General features: G+C 33.3%; 1 protein-coding gene across 8 annotated transcripts in view; it reads left to right on the top strand.

Moving 5' to 3' along the window:
- Window positions 1–20,859, top strand: part of Mctp (multiple C2 domain and transmembrane region protein) — a 204,383-nt gene that overhangs the window by 161,636 nt on the left and 21,888 nt on the right. For all 8 annotated transcript variants that reach the window (XM_072533100.1, XM_072533099.1, XM_072533095.1 and 5 more), the window contains 7 exons: window positions 1,373–1,524; window positions 3,213–3,368; window positions 4,285–4,471; window positions 4,552–4,825; window positions 9,623–9,905; window positions 10,151–10,477; window positions 13,714–13,921. In XM_072533100.1, coding sequence (XP_072389201.1) covers window positions 1,373–1,524; window positions 3,213–3,368; window positions 4,285–4,471; window positions 4,552–4,825; window positions 9,623–9,905; window positions 10,151–10,477; window positions 13,714–13,921 — 1,587 coding nt within the window. The remainder of the gene's footprint in view (window positions 1–1,372; window positions 1,525–3,212; window positions 3,369–4,284; window positions 4,472–4,551; window positions 4,826–9,622; window positions 9,906–10,150; window positions 10,478–13,713; window positions 13,922–20,859) is intronic.

Genomic DNA, 20,859 nt, shown 5'->3' on the forward strand with positions numbered 1-20,859 from the left:
GATTATATAAAAATACATATATAAAGTAAATTGCAAAGCGATGTGGTGCTAACTATGGAGGGATTTTCACGATGTTTTCAATCCTGGGCTCAAGTCCAAAAGTTACTGGAGGAATGTTGGCAAGAAAACTGAACACACTGAATTAGTTAAAATTAGTTAAATAGTTGAATATTTTTTATTTATTTTTATAAAATATATCAAATAAACGACAACGTCCTACTGTTCAATAACAAAATAATCCCTTAATTTCTAATCTCACATTATTCTTAACTTCTTAATATTTTATAGTTTCATCGTGTATAATTGAAACATTATGAAAACATATCGTGTAATATTTTAATAATTAGTTCATTTACCTACAACGTAATAAATTGCCGAATAATATATTTTCCAATTGAACTTCCTAAGTGTTGCATTTACGGCCTAGATTAAATTGTATTGTAAGGTCATAGTTTAAAGTTTGTTAGTATGATAGAAGTAATAACCTCTGTGCTGAGGTATACATTATTTGTGAGATTATAAATTGGGGATTTGAGCTCATTTGAGCGCAGTCTATTATAGAAAGTTAGTTAACCAACATCTATAGTGTAATTATTAGTAGCTGTCAATAAAACCATAATTTTTACTCCACAACTTCAACGTTTTATTGTATTTACCATCGTCGATCGAGAAGAAGCGGATAAAGGGGCATTACAAAACGATTCGATCCTTATAACTACATTCGAATCTGTCCACGTACGAAGATTAATTCAAAACATGCGCGTGTTCTTCAAAAGTGTCGATTATAAACAACGTACTTACTCAAGTCATCTTCTATTTATTAAAGCCAAAGTAATGGACACAAGACAACTATATATGTATTCCATGTTAGTTTACATATATAATAGAAAACATAATACTTCATAAACTATGCCACCCCTATGAAACCCGCCATAAAACAAATAAACATGTTAAAACTGGAAGTAGCAAAAAAAGATTAGGTCAAAGATACATCCTTTATCAAGCTCCAAGAATATTCAATGCCTTACCTGATAAATATAAAATATACCTAACTACTCTCAACTCACTGATAATGATAAAATCAATATTTAAAAAATATATTCTCAATTTGGATCGCAGCTATATATGAAAAATTAATAAACAATATTATTATTATATTGACGCGTAAGATTATATTGTTCAAGTGAACTTTTCCACAGAAATTAGAATAAAAATTCAGCAAATAACAAAGGTACCTTTTAATCTTGATCCATCTTGAATTTCGAAACGTTACTAACGTTTTTACTTTCCTATTGATATGATATTTTTTTATAAAATATTCCAGAAACTGGAATATAACAGATATATTTTTAACATATATATTTTGTTACAGTACTTCCAAAAAACCAGTAGAACACAAGATGTAAATAAAAGACTTAAATCGCAAATATGGAGTTCAGTAGTTACAATAGTTTTAGTGGAAGGAAAGAATCTTTTACCTTGTGATCCAGAAACGGCAACTTCAGATCCTTACTGTAAATTTAGGTAACAATACTTTATGAGAACATATTAATTTATTTTATAATGCTTTAGTTTATGTAGGAAATATCAGATAAAGCTAATTAATTAATTAAAGTAGTAATTCTTAAATGCCATTTCAATAATCAAAACAGCTTGTTATAAAAATCTCTTGTCTCTGTAATGAAATTCTAACAAATAGATGGTAGGCGACGATTCCACAAATTTTTTATTCGAAACCATCTCCAAAAAAAACATTACTCTGTCGCAAAACGTTGTTTTTCTGTTGTTCCAGCAGTCATACGAGCACCATTTTAAAAAGCGTGTGACTATGTTTTATCCTATTTGTAATATCATCAATATTGTTCTCAAATGAGACGGTCACGAAATCGAGTGAATGATGAAAGATGAAATAAAAAGGGAATATGAAAAAGTTAAACTGTTTTTCCCTTAGCAAATCAATTGGTTGACTAAATAGGTCTCGAACCTAAGGCCAACAAAATTGAAGTATATTGATGTTATCATTGAAATGATAAGGTGAATAAAAGTTAAGCTAGATACATACTTTTATGTTACAATTCATCTTCTAAAAAACTGGTTTTTACGAGTTTTAACTAAAATGCTTTATACAGATGTGGCATTGTCACTGAACTTTTTCTTTCAAAAACAATGTAATTTGCATTGATGTTCTTGTTTTACTTTATCAGCTCCCACCTGTGTGAAATTTCCAATAGTTAAGGATGTTTTTTTAAAGGGAAAAGAAATCTGAAATGGAGTAAAACAAATACGATTTGTTTTAATTGACATAAAACTGACTTTAAAGGTAATCTTTGGCATTATAATTTCTGGCATATGACCGCCAGGGCTGGTTCTAACGTAGTGTAATCTGGATTTCGAATTTTCGATCACTTTTTCCAATATTTGTCGCCGTATATCAGTAATAACGCGGCAAATGTTGTCCTCCAAGTGGCTAATGTTTATCGGCAAAGACTAGCACCTTCACATACTGTTACCAAACGTTCCTTCAATAAATCAATTGTGGCACGAGCTGTGTGACAGCTGTGTGACATGTTGCACCGTCCTATTGAAACTACAGCTTCTGCACATCATGAATGTTCAATTGGGGAATAAAAAGGCAGTAATCATGGCTCTATAGAGCCATGATTACTGCTCTACTAGAAAGACTCAAAATCAAACCGATACTCGAGTCAATCAAAGAGAAAAAATTGGCATGGTTCGGACAACTAACCCGGATGGACAATAATAGACAAGTAAAAAGAGTGTGGGACGCCAAACCAATAGGGAAGAACAGAAGAGGAAGACCCATTAAAGAATGGAACAGTGACATCTCGCAGATACTGCAGAGTAAGGGTAAGACTTGGCAGGAAGCAACACAGATGTCATCCAATAGGAAGGAATGGAGAAAGTTCGTTAAGAGCTAGGACCCTCAGAAGACTGTCAAATATTGTAATTTAATGAATTGTATTGTAAACAGCCCAACACCAAAAGGTACAAATGGGTTCTACTGATTAAGTAAAGTAAAGTGTTAAGGCGTCAAGTCGATTCATGCTGAAATGCCAAACCCAACTTAACATAAATTACTTAACAACTGGCAAAAGGGCAGACAGTTAAAAAAGTGTTACCAACTTACATTTCCATACCTCTAAAAAACACTGTCACCGTTTAAATAAATTTATAGCTTTATTTAATTTCAGATTGGGAAATGAAAAGTACAAAAGTCGTGTCGTATGGAGATCATTAAATCCGAGATGGTTAGAACAGCTAGATCTGCATTTATACGATGATGGAGACCAACAGTTAGAAATTACAGTATGGGATAAGGACAGGGCTAGAGACGACTTTATAGGAAGGTAACAAATTTTTAACTTTTACATTTTAATTTATTACTAAGTTATTAGATGCATGTACATTTTTTTTTAATATTAATATGGCAAAATGAAAATAATTTTTTTAATTTTATTTTCTAGTACATTTATAATATTTCTAAATTTCTAACTAAAATTAATTTCAATATTGTTGACTTGATCTGAGGTCCTTCTAATTTTAAATAATTGATGGATTCGACCGTTACTTGATGGAAATTCATTTTCTGTAACAATAAAACACTGAAAACTTTGTTTTCAAAACTTCCACAAAATTTATTTTAAATTCTTATCACTACAGCTGTTTCGGCTGATTGCCTTTCTCAAGTGATCTGTTTTTGGCATGGGTTTACACTTTATAGTCTCTAATGGAATAGGTTGAGGAGGGGAGAACTGTTTGTCTCAAGCTGGTCATTCAAAATTATATCTGTGTTTTTTAATTTGTTGATTTCCATAGATTCTAACAAAGATAGCTTAAGGCCTTTATTTTGAATGTGGAGAATTTTAAATTCGTCATTAAAAGAATGATTATGATCTAGAAGGTGAAGTGCGTATGTAGAATCTGTTTTTCTATTATTAAAAGCCCTTTTATGTTCTGCTATTCGTTTATTAAAATTTCTACCTGTTTGACCAATGTAAGTTTTTGGGCAGTCGCCACATTTAAGTTTGTACTCACAACTGTGTAAGTGTTTTTTATGTTGGCTCATCTGTCACCCATTCTTGCTTCTTTTCTCTTTTTGATTTTAGATATTCATGCGAAATTGTGGTAATAGGTGTCTTCATTTCGTTCCACTGTTGTGAACGTTTCTAATTAATTAAACAAAAAAAATATTTCTGGTTTAACTATATGTACATATCTTCTTTAGATGGTTATTATGTGCAATAATTTTTCATAATATTTCAGGTGCGTGATTGATTTAACTAATTTTGAACGCGAAAAGACGCACAGTATTTGGAAAGAATTAGAGGAGGGAGCTGGATCATTACATTTACTTCTTACAATCAGTGGTACTACCGCATCCGAGACAATATCTGACTTAACCACTTATGAAGATAATCCTAGAGAAAAGCAAAATCTAGTCGATAGATACGTAAGTAATTTTTTACTGGTGTTCTGGCCTATAATTCATAAAATCTTTTAACAATTCTTTTGAATTATCCGAATATATAGGCATGGCACAGGACTTTTCACAATATCAAGGACGTCGGTCACCTCACCGTAAAAGTATTCAAAGCACAAGGTTTAGCTTCCGCTGATCTTGGTGGAAAAAGTGATCCTTTCTGTGTATTAGAATTGGGAAACGCCCGACTTCAAACTCAAACTGAATATAAAACGTTGACGCCGTCATGGAATAAAATTTTCACGTTCAACGTCAAGGATATCAATAATGTTCTAGAGATTACTGTATTCGACGAAGACCGAGACCACAAGGTAGAATTTTTAGGTAAGAATTATGAAATTAAATTAGCTCATTTTGTGCTTTGATAAATAAAGCATTTATGAACAAAATTTGTACTCCAATAGTCTCTTAGTCTTGGATTTAGGCCCATCCATACGAGTATGCCCAAATAATTTGTTGTTCGGCATAAATATTGATTTCGGTTACCAAAAGATCAAATATATCTTCCGTCCGTCAGTAGAAGTTTATAAAATGAAAGTAGACTATCATCTTGACGATGTATAGCATTCAAAGTTGGAGAACTATTTTGCTGAAGCGGAAAAGCATTCAAATTACCAACAACATTATCCCATACAACACGTGTCTCTAAATTTCTTGTCGATTGCGTAATTTTGTTAATAAATTCTTCAGAATTCAAATCTGCCTTTCCACTGACCTAAAAAAGTCCTAAGTTTAATTTTAATTTTTTCTTAAACATCAAAGTCAGCATATCTCCGAACTTGTAGAATTATGTCCTTTCACATGTTGATTACTTATTTCTTCAGATTTCAAATTTGAGGTCCCACAGCCCAAATCTCTAATTTGATTTACGCTAACCTAAAAATTGGTGTATTTTACAAAATAGTCATAAGAAAAATATGTAGTATCTGACATACCCCATAATATTTTTGACGTTTTACGATCCAAAAGTTTTCGTTTTTTATATATTTGTTCATCAGAATTATCTGAACTCTCCGAATACCAGGGATCATTGATAGAATCATCATCAAATTTAAATTCACTTAAATTTTCAGCTATTATTTTGATAATACGATAGCGATAACTACTCTTCAAACTGCAATAAGTAACCGAAACTGCTGTCGATTCAAACAAGACAAACTTGTTGAGGTCATTGATATTATGTACCACTGTTGCCAAATTATTTCCCCAAATTTCGAACTGAACTTAAAATGTAGTCGCCACAGCCCAAGTCTACTGATACATCCATATTAATGTACAGCTAGCGCGTTGATGAACACAGATCTTTAAACATTGGATATTAGTGTGTATCAGCTTAGTACTTCCCTTAGTACTTAGCTAAGTGTACTTTCCAAGCGGATAGCAGTTTCCTAGTTAAAAATTAAAATTTTAATAAAAAGTTAATTTCATTTTCCATGTATTTTTATTAAAAAATATTTAAAAATCAAAATACTATACAAAACGCTCTATTATATCAGATTATTTTATTAACTTTAACACCCCTTTATTATATAACATTTAGTACCGCGAAATTTAAGTATGTCATATTGCGTATTTTATGAGCGCGATCAAAACGCAAACTGCACTGCTTTATGAGATACTTTTTTTAATAATATAGACTCCTTAACGTTTGCCATAAAATTCAATTCGCCCATAATGTAACTAAATTCCCCATCAACGTTGTGTAATCTGTCACAAAAAGATCCAAACTTTATGATTTATCAAGGCACATCAAGATTTTATGGGTCGTTCTTTAACGTTCAATATTAAGTCTGTAACCAATAAATAAAGAAAAAGAGTTTAGCAATGAGCACTTATTGTTCAGAAGATGAACGTCAACTTCATACAACTGGCATAGAAAAATAGTATATATAGTGCAGGATATTACAGATTTTATTATTATACGAGTCAACCATAAGACTTATCATTGAATAACGTGTTTTAAAGACAGAGATTTATTTACCACCATTGGTCAAGCAATGGGTTTTGTTTTATTCTCATTATTATCTGATTTTTTATGGAAGACTTGAAAAATTGGAATCCCATAGTATAGTAGACATTTTACAAAATAAGAACAGCTTCTTTGATTTCTCTCTTTTTACCATTTGTTAGTTTCAGGATTATAAATAAATCATTCCATTAAATTTTATAAGACCTCATGAATCTTATTTCTTAGGTGGTACCATATAAAATTAGAATTTAATGTTAATACTGGACGTAAATTAAGTGTATGTCCAAGTCTAACCACTTTTTTTAAATACGATAAGCTAAGAGAGACTTCGCAAAGGCGAATGCTCCTCAGGGTATCTAGCGCCTATAGGACAGTTTCAAATGAGGCTTTATATGTCATTGGAGCGGTGAGACCGATCGTTTTACGAGAGGGTACGGTTTTTCTTTTAGGTTTTTAGGTTTTTAGGTAGACATAAGTCCAATATACACCGGGGTGAGTGAGAGCAGTATACACTTGGGAATGCTCACCCCAACACACGCACACAAATAGGATTAAGGAAAAAAAAGGAAAGAATTGTTGCCCAGGCATATTATAGTTCCGAAGCTCCAAGGAAGTCCACAAAAAACAAAAAAAAAACAAAAAAAAAACAAAAAAAAAAACAAAAAAACGGTCTTACTATCTAAATCACTTTGGATTCATCCAATACTTAAATCTTTTTCATTCTACATTTATTGTATCCTTCACTTTCATCATAGACCAAATATGGAGGGCCCATCTGGCTCTACATATACCGCTTCAACGGACTAGGCCCTTAAGGCAGATCAGGTGAATACTGATATTCTCGCAAAATCCGAGCACTGAGGTCTTGTGCGGCATACAAGGGCTCAGTGGCCGGACCCTACTCGGGTGCTCGGCCGGCGAGCACACACTCTTTTCCGGGCATAGAGTCGTCAGCCAAGGCTGGTGATGTCTTCATCTAGTTGGATGCTCTGCAAGGCGGTAATTAGTCTGGTATGCTGAACGCGATCAAATGCCTTTTCAAAATCAATGAAGCACATATATACGGGTTTTCTTACCTCCCAACATCGTTGAAGGAGTGTTTGCATAGAAAATAGTGCTTCTCTAGTTCCAAGGCATCTCCGGAACCCGAACTGCTCTTGACTAATTATTTCTTCGCACTTGTTGGTAATTCGATTTAGAAGGATATGCAACGTTTGGTTTCTTAGGTAGAGGAATAAAGATCGATTTTAACCAGTCCGATGGAATTTCACTGGTATCATATATTTGATTGAAAAGTACAGTGAGTTCTTTTATATTGTCATTTGAGAGTAATTTTAGCCATTCGCTGTATATTTGATCTGGTCCACTGGCTTTGTTGTTTTTGGCTTAGTGTATGGCTTTTTCCACTTCAGCTTTTAAGATTGATGGTCCTGTATTTGCACTTAAGTTAGGTAGTGATCCTCGATCATCCTTAAATAATGCTTTAATGTAGTTTTCCTATTCCTCCATTACTTCGTCTTCTAGAGATAGTGCATGACCTTCATTATTCGTTAGTGTTATGGGTGTATTTCTTTTGTGTACTGTAACTTCTTTTATTTTCTTATGTGTGTTAAATTCGTCATGTTTTCGTTGCAATTCTTCTAGTTCCTCACATTTTGCTTGCATCCATAACTCTTTGGCTTCCCTGATTTTTCTTCGAATCAGATTATGCTTTCGTTTATACTCTGAGTTATTTCTATTTTTAAGCTGTCTTCTTTCGTCCATCATTTCGATTATTTCATCTGTCATCCATGCTTGCTTTTTATAATGGGTGACAGTTCCACTTTGCGTTGCTGTATCAATAACACCATTCTTTATGTTATCCCATCTTTCTTCGACTGTTGGTACATTGTATACTTGTGTGATGTTGTCTCGAATTTTTTCGTTCATTGTCTGTTCAAAGTGATGTTTAAATTCTTCTTCTTTTAGTTTTTGTCTATCGTATTTCTTTGTAATGGAAGGCTTTTTGATTGTCTTTAATTTTAGGTTGATTCTAGATGCCAGTAAATTGTGATCGGTGGCTGCGTCGGCACTTGGATATGTCTTAGTACATTTACAATTCTCTATTATATAGCAATAAATTTGCAACATTTTTTAAATTAACAAGTTTAAAAATAAAACGATTAATTTTTATCCCCAACACAACAAATCTGACAATTTTCTGCTAGCTACTGGCATGCCCGTAACGGTAGCGCGCGTTCACACATGCCAGTGACATTCCCCACGCATGCGCCTTGTATCTCACAGCATGCTAATTGCAAGAAAAATCATATTCTTTGCTATTAGCTAGCATGCCAGGAACAGGAACTAGCATGCCAGTTAACGTACATACTTGCCAGTTTGGGGACAGTAGCTCGAGCTTGCTAGGTACTGGTATGTCATTGTGCTAGTAACAGGCATGGGTATTCTCCGGCTTAAGTGATGATATAAATGATATAAAAATAATTTGTTTTTTTTGAACATTTATTAAATTAATAAGCTAGTATCTATTTTCTTTGATAGTATCTTTTTAATTTGTTCAATGTTTAACTTACAATATGAAAGTTGTAAATTTACACAACATAGTCTACCAAGTTAATTTATTTGAAAACTGCAAGAGATAGGTATAGGAAATACTAATACAGATGGAAGTAAAAAACATATTTTTCTAAAATAATGGATCACATACAGGGTGTCCTATTCGAAAAAAAGGAATGAGGCGAAAATTTAGGATGCTGGTTTTATGCCAATTTTGACAATATCCTGTATAATGAAAAAGGCAACTTTACACTGTAAACGATAATGCTATATCTGGTTAATAAGCACCTAAAAAATTGAAACTTTTATTTAAATTACATTAGCGGATATTGAATTTTATATACATGGTATAAAAGTGTAATTTTCATATAAAAACCATTATAACTCAAAAACGGTTCACAATAGGATAGGGAAACTATAAAAATATTCAAAATAACGAAAATATTTCTAAAATTAAAAAGTTCATTAAATAGGTCACTCTTAAAAACTCCTTCATTCCAATTTTCATTAGTCAGTTACCTTTAGTTCTCGAGATGTTTCTAATTGGACATTTATCTGCCGCACTCTGTAGATTAATAATAAATACTTATTTTCAGGAAAGATTGCAATTCCGCTTCTACGAATACGAAATGGAGAAAAAAGGTGGTTTGCTTTAAAGGATAAAAAACTACGAACGAGGGCGAAAGGAAATGGACCACAAATTCTTCTAGAAATGATAATTCAGTGGAATCCTATTAGAGCGTGTATAAGAACTTTAAATCCAAGGGAGGAGAAATATATGCAAACTGAAGTAAAGTTTAAGCGGCAAGTTTTTGTAAAAAATGTTCTAAGGCTAAAAGTATTTGTTATGTATTTCTTAGAAGTCGGCAAGCTTTTCCAGTAAGTAATCAGATACTTCTTGAATACATATTTTTATCTATACATAAGTTTTTTCAATAATGATGCTAAACATCAAGGCAATTTTTTTTTAAAGTTTTTCCTTTTTCCCTGCATTATCCTTAGAATTATTATTGAAAACAAGATAATATTTTTTCTTCACAACTCCATCACATTATGTCCCATGATGTACCTATTGTATTTCTAGTTAATTGTAAATGTGCTGTAAATCTTATTTAATATTTTAGAACTTGTTTTGAATGGGAGTCAAAACTACAAAGTTTCGCGGCATTGGTAGTTTGGGTTACACTTTGCTACTATTTCCAGCCATGGATGTTTCCAATATTAGTTCTCTTGGTATTCTTAAAACAGTATATAGTACGATCTTTATCAGGACCTTTACAAGTTCCGTGGGATGAATCGCAGGATTCAGAAGGAGAAGACGACGACGAAGAAGACAAAGAGAAAGAAGAAAAGAAAAGTCTGAAAGAACGTTTGCAGGCTATTCAAGAAGTAACGCAGGGTGTTCAGAATGCGATTGGACGGATTGCATCGTTGTTGGAAGGTATTAAAAAGTAAGTTACTAATTATATCATATCATATTACAAAATAAAAATTTACACGGGATAAAAATTATGTCTGTTTTTTTACATAGGTGCGTATTTGATCCAGTTTTAGACACAGCTGTGCCCATATTCTCTTCGATGGCTGTCCACCAATGATCTTGTCCCTATTGTTGTAGAATGTTTCTTATGATCATCCCTCTATCTCATGTAAAAGCGCGTTTCGCAGTCACTTTGCAGTAGGAGCAGCATAGGGCTATGTAAATCTTATGGAGCCTTTGAGCTTAGTGTTGCCAGTTTTAAGTAGGCGGAAAGACTTAAAATCCGTCCAAATAGAATATTGCAGAAGTCCCAAACACCTTGACTTGAAAATCTGTGTTTGGGTTTTATTATTTTTAACTTTGATCAAATGAAAGGCAGATATCGAGCACAGTTTATTAATTAAATCTTGCCCAAGTACTTTCGCTTCCTAGAGCCTCTTCAGGGGCATTTCGTCAAATTTGGCCTATCCAACAATCTGTTGAGAATGTTATAAACATAAAATTGTACATTACACTACACGCCACAAGGACAAACAGTTTAAAATTTTGAAATTTTTTTAAAAAACGGCGAAAAGGAAGCGAAAGTACTTGGACCAGATTTAAATAATAAACTGTGCTCGATATCTGCCTTGCATTTGATCAAAGTTCATTTATTCGAGCATTCAACCTAATATCAATTTATTATTTTTAACTAATTCGTAGATACTATGAAAGGTATTTATACGATAGAACAACTACGCCACAGGACATAGGTCTTTGTTAGAACAGTTATGTATCTTGCTCTGATTTATCATTCGTAGCGTAAAAAGATGATTGCCTTAATCGTCTTATATCAAATAATGTGATATAAGTGCATTTAAAGTTGTTACTTGAATAATTAGGTCTTCTCTGTCCTTTTTTATGGTGTTGAATCGTGGACCTTGAACGAAGATATGTGCAGAAAACTGGAAGCATTTCAGATGTGGCTATATCAAAGCATGCTTAAGATCCCGTGGACTGACCGAGTCACAAATGAGAAGGTCCTCAGAAGAATGAATAAGAACCGGGAGGTACTGGCCACCATTAAATCTCGAAAGTTACAGTTCTTCGGACATATTATGCGGAATGAATCCTGCAAGAAAAAATATTTGGAAAACGAGGTCCAGGAGGAAGAAGAACATCTTGTTTAAAGAACCTCAGAATCTGGTTCAATACAACATCTGTGCAGCTTTTCCGTGCTGCTGCAGATAAGATAAAGATTGCCATGATGATCGCCAACATTCGTAACGTATAGGCACATCAAGAAGAAGATCTGAATGATTACAGGCCTTTTAAACTTCTTTACTAACGAATCTTTATCTTCATAACTACAAATAATTTAAATTACCATTTAAAACCATTAGAAATAACGAATGTTAGTGTATTTTTACCTTTTACTTTTTTAACCGATCTTTTAGACACTTTAACCATTCTCTTTCGACTTCTCTTGTTACCATCTTTCACACAAATACTAGATATTAACGTCTTCCATTTTAGTAAATTACCATTCAGTGTCTGATGCAACTGTATAAACAAACAACTCTCTATAAAATACCTAAGTAACAAAATACATTCTTATACATAATAACATAGAAGAAGAAGAGGAATAGAACTGTGATTGCCATCTTTTGGTAATTTGCGCAAACTGAACAAAACTTTCACAGAGATATTATTTCAAGCATTAACTGCAGTTTGGTTAAATATGATGATTTTATGTCAGTTTGCTTAGTCTTAAATTGGGATTTATTGCATTTTTGTTTGGTTTTGAATTATTGATCTAGCCATATATATTGGATTTAAAGAACATTGCCTGAAATGAATAGTTCACAATGTAGATTGAACTAAGCCAAGTTCTTTGTAGGATTTACTTAAAAAATGTCTAAAACCGGATTTATTGCGCATACTACAAATAAAGTACTCGTATTATATGTTCCTAATATAGATTAAATTTACCATTAAAATTTACCAATTTAATTTTACTGAAGCAAACAAGTATAACTTGAGTACTTAGGACATGTGATGAGAGGGCAAAAATACGCATTATTACAACTTATTATGCAAGGCAAAATCCGAAGAAAGCGAAGAATATCCTGGCTTAAGAACTTAAGGGAATGGTTTGAATGCAGTAGTGCAGAACTTTTCAAAGCGACAGTCAACAGAGTCCGCATCTTCTTCTTCTTCTTCGTCTAGCCATTCACGCCCACATCTGAACATAAGCCTCTTCAAGTCTTCCTTTCCATTGTTTTTTATTGTACGCTACTTGTAGCCAATTTTTCCCGGCAGTCCTTTTCAGATCATCTGTCCATCTCATAGGAGGTCTGCCTCTGGGTCTTTTGTGTTGGTATGGTCTCCAGGTTAAAATTGATCTGTGCCATTTGTTTAGATCGCTCCTAGCTACATGTCCAGCGTATTCCCATTTCAACTTTAATGATTTTTGCACCACATCGGTGACTTTGGTTTTCTGTCTTATCCATGTGTTTGTTTTCTTGTCCTTAAGTGATATACCTAGCATTGCTCTTTCCATCGCGTGTTGAGTGACTCTAAGTATATTCATATTCTTTTTTGTGATTGTCCATGTTTGTACCGCATAAGTTAATATCGGAATATTGCATGCATCAAAAACTTTAGATCTAAGATGTAATTGAATTTGTTGATTTCTGAGTATTTAGTTCAGTTTACCGAATGCTGCCCAAGCTAACTTTCTTCTTCTTTTTATTTCTTCGGTTTGAATTTCCCTATTTAGTATTATTTTTTGTCCTAAGTATATATATTCTTCAACTTTTTCTATAATTTGATCGTTTATTATCGTCACGGTGTCTTCGGAGTGCATGCCTTTTGTTTTGTTTAAATTCATTTTCAGTCCTATTTTAGAAGATTCGGTATGTAGTTCTAAAAGCATGGTTTGCATTTCTTGTAGGTCAGTAGCTATCAGGATTATGTCATCTGCAAATCGTAGAATACTGAGGTAGCGGCCATTGATGTTTATTCCCTTATATTTCCAATTTAGGTTTTTTAGTCCGCATAGCCATGATGATTTCCAACCTTCGTTAGAAGATGGAACTTAAAGAAGAAGAAAAAAAAAACAATATAAATTTAGTTTAGTGATTTTTTCTTTTTTTATGAAATCTTTGTTACGTGTTAAAATATTTCTAAAAATATATTTTAAAACAATTTTTAATTTATTTTCAGTATGTTCAACTTCACAGTTCCTTACTTATCCTGCATAGCCATATTCCTGCTGGTTGTAGCAACGGTAGTCTTGTACATCTTGCCAATTAGGTACTTACTAATGTTGTGGGGCATTAACAAATTCTTTAGAAGGATATTGAGACCTCATTCAGTGCCCAATAATGAAATTCTCGACCTTTTGTCGAGAATTCCAGACGATGAGATGTTGGTGAGTGTTTTTAAATATTTAAAATAACCACAAATATGGTAAGAACTAAAATAAGACATTTTATACTTGTTTTAATATATAAAGTATAACTAATGAACATTTATTTTGTATTCGAGGTAAACCTTAAATAAAGCTTTTTGTTTACAATTTTTATTAATATGTAAAAAGAATTTACGGTGTAGGGGAAGAACTAGATTATTTAAACAATAATTTTGTTTAAAAATAAAGTTGAGAACTTGTGAGATCTTCTCAGTAATATACAAAGCAGAGTTTATAGAAATATAAAAATTATTATAGAAAACAAAAGAGGAAGCAAAAAAACAAACTGACTTCAAAAGTGAAAGATTAACAGTAAAACGTCTTTATAAATTTACTCAAATAAAAAAACGGAGCATATTTTAAAGCTAAATAAGCTTTGGTGGAAAGCCAGAAAAAAACTAAAACCAAAATTTAATTAATAAAATTAATTAGAACACATCTGTATCTGTAGGGGAGGACGAGTTAAGTTCCACAGCGCTTAGGCCACAATTGACCCATTGTGCATCCTCCCAGGGAGCTTTCGTCCTTAGCTCATTGTCCAACTTGCCATTTCTAGGAAGGTGGACAAGTCGCCAGGGGAAATCTCGCTTTTGTGGACAGGTATGGACCAGGACTCGCCGAACGCGTACTCTCGTAGTAATGATAACTCCGGGCATTCACATAAGACATGCTATACAGTTTCGTCTTCTCCTTTATACTTCCTGCATAGAAGTCTGTCTACTAGCCCAGTATAAAGAGGTGTTCGCTTAGTTGACAATGACCAGTTTTGACAATTTCCGCGATTATTGTAGTTGACCAACCAAAAAGTTCCTCTTAGACCTGCCGCCTTCGTAGCCAATTGGTCAGCAATGCGATTGCCTTTATTCCTATTGTATTCTTTAACCCACCTTAGGATAAATACCAGCCAGTTCTCTCTGAACTACGCTGTCATTTTTGCTCATACTACTACTACTATCAGTTTACAGCGTTCTCCGACGCCTTTCGACTCCTAACCGCCATTCTTCTCTATTTAACCATAAGCCTGGAGGGATTTCTCTTTCCTCTAGTTCTTTTTTAATTCCTTCTCTCCAGCTTCTTCTCGGCCTTCCTCTTTTTCTTCTTCCTTGTGGTGTCCACGTCAAAATCTGTTTCGGAATCCTGTCATCTGGCATTCTCTGTACATGGTCGTACCATATTAACTGTTTTGTTTTTATGTCATCAACTATTGTATGCTTGACTCCCATCATTTCTCGTATTCTCTAATTTGGTATCCGATCTCTATTTGATTTGCCTGCTGCTCTTCCCCAGAAGTCCATTTCTGTTGCTAGCTAGTCCATTTTTGCTCATATCCCACTTTATTATTAGATTCAGTGATCTTGAGTATATCCCGAAAACTGAGCCTTCCTCCATTTTGGAGCCATGAATATGCATTTGCCCCGTTTTTCTCCCTATACTGTCCTGTTTCGATTCTGTAGTGTTTGTCAAAGACAAACTTTAGCTTAATTGAGTCGCAGTCTGCCTGTAGCAGAGGTAGTGCATCCAGCTCTCATCGCCAAAAACGAGTTCTTAAATATCTCATTCCTACATCAAGGTTTGCACCAACTGTGCGCAGTTGCATCATTGTTACCAGCGCCAGCTCTGTAACATATATGTCTAGAGGCGTGATGCCAATGACCGACTCCATTACAGTAGTTAGTGTTGTTTTCATGATACCTATTATAGTTATGTAAGCCATCCGCTGAATATGGTTTAGTTTGTTAATCGCTGTTGCCTGTAGCACTTTTGTTACCCAAGCAATAACTCCGTAAGTAAGCATTAGCCTAATGCGTCTTCTACATTTATGCTTATTGCTCGATTAGAAAGCGTACTAAATATCCATTCACTTACGGCGAGGGGAACATTCCTGACACTGAGCTGTTGGGTGATGGTTGGGAATGTGGTTTTATCAAACGCTCCCTCAATGTCTATGAATATACCTAGGTGGATTCTTTATTGTCCAGTGATCTTTCAATTCTTGAACTACTTGATGCAGTGCAGAATCAGTAGATCTTCCGGAAGTATATGCATGCTAATTTGGGTGAAGTGGATTATGGACCAGAACTTCATCCCTTATGTACCTCTCGTATAGCCTTTCCATCGTTTTCAACAGAAAGGATGTTAGACTAATTGGTCGGAAAGCCTTGGGTAGAGTGTAGTTCATCCTACCTGGTTTTGGTATGAAGACCACACATTCCTCTTTCACTTCCTAGGAATATATGTCAGAGATAGATCACTATAGATAGAATTAGAATATTAAATGTTGACTCAAATACCAAGATAAGGTAATAAAATTTCATTAGGAACAGCTTTACGCCAACTAATGGACTAACTGGTAGTACGATAATGTGATTGCCGCTCAACAAAAATACTATGTATACGCTGAGATTTGTAGACAATGAACTAGTTACATAGGGAGAATTCGAAAACTTGAAATATAAAGAAAGTTGATTGAACAATCAACAAATGATCTAGTCTTGTCATAAATATTGATACAATGTATTTAACTAAAAAATTAAAACTATTAAGTAAATATAAAAAATATTAAATAAAAAATAGCAAATTGGTAAGGATAAAACGGATATAATTATTATTAAACAAATTAATTAAATTATAATAAAAATACTTACTGCATATTGGACGAATTAAAAGTTTAAAAGAAACATGTTATGGATGGATGTATAAAAAATGAAATAAAATTTGAAATCATAGAAAGACATTGGGTATTGGTTAAATATCGAATATAACTTACCACAGAGAAAATTTAATATAATAAATGAATTTTCAATCTAAGCATGCCTTTTTATAGATAAACGATATTTAAAAAAATATGCCACCACAGAATTGTGGCAATGCCAGAAAAGTGACATGACGGAGCAGAGTTACCAACTGATATACTGACTATTGAATAAAGGTATAAAAATTTATATGTTCCATGTATGTGACATACAAATAACTGTCTGTATGGCAAACTGCCGAAGCCATATAAAAAAAAGACATACAAATAAAATCTTCACGACCATCACTCTTAAAAGATTAACAAACAAGATTGCATTTCGAGCTGGTCAAGCAGGCTTTAGATCAGAATCCTCCTGCATTCTTCTTCTTTCAGTGCCTATTCGTTCCGAATATTGGCAATCATTCTGGCTATAATTATTGTCTCCTGCATAGACCACATTAATACTGTGAGGGTAATAATGGAACAATCGGTTAAATGGAACACACCCCTATACATGGTTTTTGTTGACTTCGAGCGTGCCTTTGACAGCTTATCTCGTGCTGCTTTATGGAAAATTTTAGAGCTAAGAAACATCCCGCATAAAATAATTTCCATTATAAAGTCACTGTACACTGAGGTCAAATGCAGCGTGACACACAATGGAGTCAACAGCGACGAATTTGACATACTTACTGAAGTCAGACAGGGATGCGTGTTTTCTCCGTTTCTTTTTAACATAGCAGTAGACTATGTTCTCTCTAAACTAGACTCCGACACAAGAGGGATACAATGGACGTTAATCACACGCCTATGCGATTTGGAATACACCAACGATATCTGCCTGTTAGGACAAAGGTTCCAAGATGTGGCTAATCAATTGGAAACATTTTTCACTGAAGCCAAAAAAGTAGGTTTGAAAATCAATATTAGTAAAACCAAATCCATGAGAGTAAATTCAAGGAACAACAAGCTATTTACTATCAACAACAAGCAGATTGAAAATGTGAAAAACTTTACGTATCTTGGAAGTGTCATAACAGAAAGCGGAGGTACAGAGGACGATATTCCTATGAGGATACGAAAAGCTCAACAAGCATTCAACATGCTCAACCCTGTTTGGAGATCTGACGAGTATACTACAAGGACAAAGTTCCGCATATTCCAGACGAATGTCATGTCTGTTCTACCCTACAAATGTAAAACCTGGAAAGTAACAAAAACCCTTACAGATAAACTGCAGGTCTTTATTAATAAATGTCTACGACGACTTGTTCGTATTTTCTGGCCTAACATCATCAGAAACGAAGATATACTACACCTGACCGAACAAAAAAGGGTAGACCATCAAATAAAGTCCAGAAAGTGGAGTTGGATTGGTCATACACTCAAAAAATAGTTCCAGTATTGCAAAGATTGCCCTAGGGTGGAATCCCCAAGGAAGAAGAAAAAGTGATCACCCAGTACAAACTTGGAGAAGATTCATCATGGACGAGATAAGAGGTCAAGGAAAGTCTTGGAATGAGGTGAAGGCCTTAGCGCAAAATAGAACCCGGTGGCGCGTTTTCACTAAAGCTCTATGCTCCACTTGGGAGTTCAAGAACCTTAGAAAAAATAAGGATTAAATAGGATATTTAGTTGATTGAAGAATTGAGGCCAACTATTTTTGAAATAAAAATAGTAAAATGAAAGACAATGTCAATAAATGAATAAAATCAAAAGAAATTAAAATAAAATAATTATTAAAAGAAAAATAACAAATATGTGACTTTATAACGTTACAAAATTGATATTTTATTTTACGCATATTTTAATTAAATTTAGAGTTTGATATTATTGTTAAAGTTAAATAACAAAAAAATGTTTGCTATTTATTTATGGCAAACGTACTTATAAATGTTTAATTTTCTAAAATATAGGTAAAACATGGATATTCATGTTATTTCTTTATTTTTGTGCAAATAATATTAAAATAAGTAGTTTCTTAACATATTTGTGGTGTTTTTTCGGTTGCAATTAATTTAGGTCTGCTGGTGTCATATGGAAGACGGTCTAACAATATTAACTGTATTGGGATATGGTTAAACTTCATTTTAGCACAAGGTATGATAAAACTGCATGGTAAATTAGGTATTGTTGTAGTAATTTATGCAATTCTTTTATTAATTGACAGCTAGATTTGCTTTCAAAACAAATACTTTTTTATTTTTAAATGTTACGGTTTTTACATGTAGTGTTTTACTTCAAAATAAAATCTTTTACAAGTAAAGTGAAAAATGTCAAATAAAGTTTTTTAAATACAGCCGACTCGCGTTAATTCAAACCTGCGGTAATTCGAATCTCTCTATAATTTAAAGTTATCACGAGTACCCTACAAAATCTCTTTATATTTCGAACTAAATTAACACATTTTTGTGCACTTGGTAATTCGAACGAAAAAATCATTGCTATATAACAAAACGACGCGTTATTTCGAACTCATCGGCGTTTTAAAGTTGCAGAGAGAAAGAGACGGAAAGTACAGTTCAAACTTGTATCAATGCACCTTTGTTGTTGTTATGATTAATTTGACTACACACTTCTCACGAATTGGTTTGTTTAATTATTAGTTACTGTTACTCTTTGGTATACAGATTAAAATCTTGTTAGTCATGAGCCCTAGAAAGTATAAATGTTTGACGATTGCTGAAAAGAAGAAGTTAATCCAAAAAGTAGAGGAAGGTGAGGAGAAAAGTAATGTTGCTCAAACTGCTGGAGTACGGGAAGAACTACTAAACGTGAATTTCCTCGTCTGGAAGAAAGTCTGGTTATTTGGCTAAGACAGTGTAGAGGACAAAAAGTGTCTATTAGCGGAAACTTGTTGAAAGAAAAAGCAAAACAGTTCGCCTCTACTCTAAGCATCAAAAACTTTGCGGCAAGTGAAGGGTGGCTTAAAAATTTCAAAAAGAGAAATGTAGTTGTGTTTAAAAAGTTTTAGTCCAGGAAATGAAGCATTTCACCTCGCAATTTTTTCGTCCTGCGTGGATTCCTTGAAATTTTAACAGAAGGTAGGTAATAGCCTAAGGATCAAAATCTATATCGAACCAAAGTGCGCCAAAGCCTTGGGGGTGGTTGCCACCCCATCTCGGGGGTGAAAATTTTTTTTTACGTTTTAACTACAGGTTTCGATTAAAAAAGTGATTCTAAACAAAAAATGTTCCATACATTTTTTTTTGTAAAACTGATATTTTTCAAGTTATTCGCGATTGAAAGTAACAACTTTTAGACGAAAAAATCGACGTTTTTAATCGATTTTTCGCGAATATCTCGAAAATGGTGCATTTTATCAAAAAATTGTAGAAAACAAATTTGTAGCTTTTAAAAAGACAAATACAATTCATTTTTTAAAATGTTTTTGCTATATAATAGGAACCGAAATACGGCCTATCAATGTTCAGCGGTTTTCTTCAAATGCCAAATTTGAAAGATTCAAAGTCAAATATCGGGAAAATGATGCATTTTTGGAAGAAAACTCATAAAACCTTTTTTAAAGAGAATAAATAGACCTATCATAAAAAAGACTCTAGCTCAAAAATGAGTGAGTTATGATGAAAATAAGGTCAATACCTCATTTTTTTACGAAAAAATCGATGAAAACAACCCCCTAACTACCCCCATAATTAAAATCGATCTTCACCCTTCTGCAATTCTCTTTGTACATGTCTTGTTAATACGTCCAAGAAGTTTGACCCATTTAAAATGCTTAGTTTTAGAAAAAGTACAGCTTAAAGCGAGAAACGATTTACAATTTCATATTTTTTACCCTTCTTTTTTTAAATATCCCCGAAAATACTGAATATATGAAAAAAATAAAAATGTACTAAATTGTAGCTTATTTAATGACTAAAATTTTTTCTTTATTTAGATTTGTTGTACAATGAATATTTGGCGAGATATAGCCGTTTAAAGCATCGATTTACGATCAAGCACCATCTTTTTCGAGCCCTTTAAACTCACCCCATTTAAAAACCAAGGGTTCCAAAAAGATTTAATTCACAGATCCTTGTAGCTCTTAAAAACCTGTACAAAATCGTTTTTATAGAAACACTCTATAGTTAAAAATGAAGGAAATACGTTAAAAAAACCAATTAATTTTTTTTCCGGAAAATTCCATTAGTATAGTACAGTA

Source organism: Diabrotica undecimpunctata, chromosome 5, assembly GCF_040954645.1.
Source record: "Diabrotica undecimpunctata isolate CICGRU chromosome 5, icDiaUnde3, whole genome shotgun sequence".
Taxonomy (NCBI): domain Eukaryota; kingdom Metazoa; phylum Arthropoda; class Insecta; order Coleoptera; family Chrysomelidae; genus Diabrotica; species Diabrotica undecimpunctata.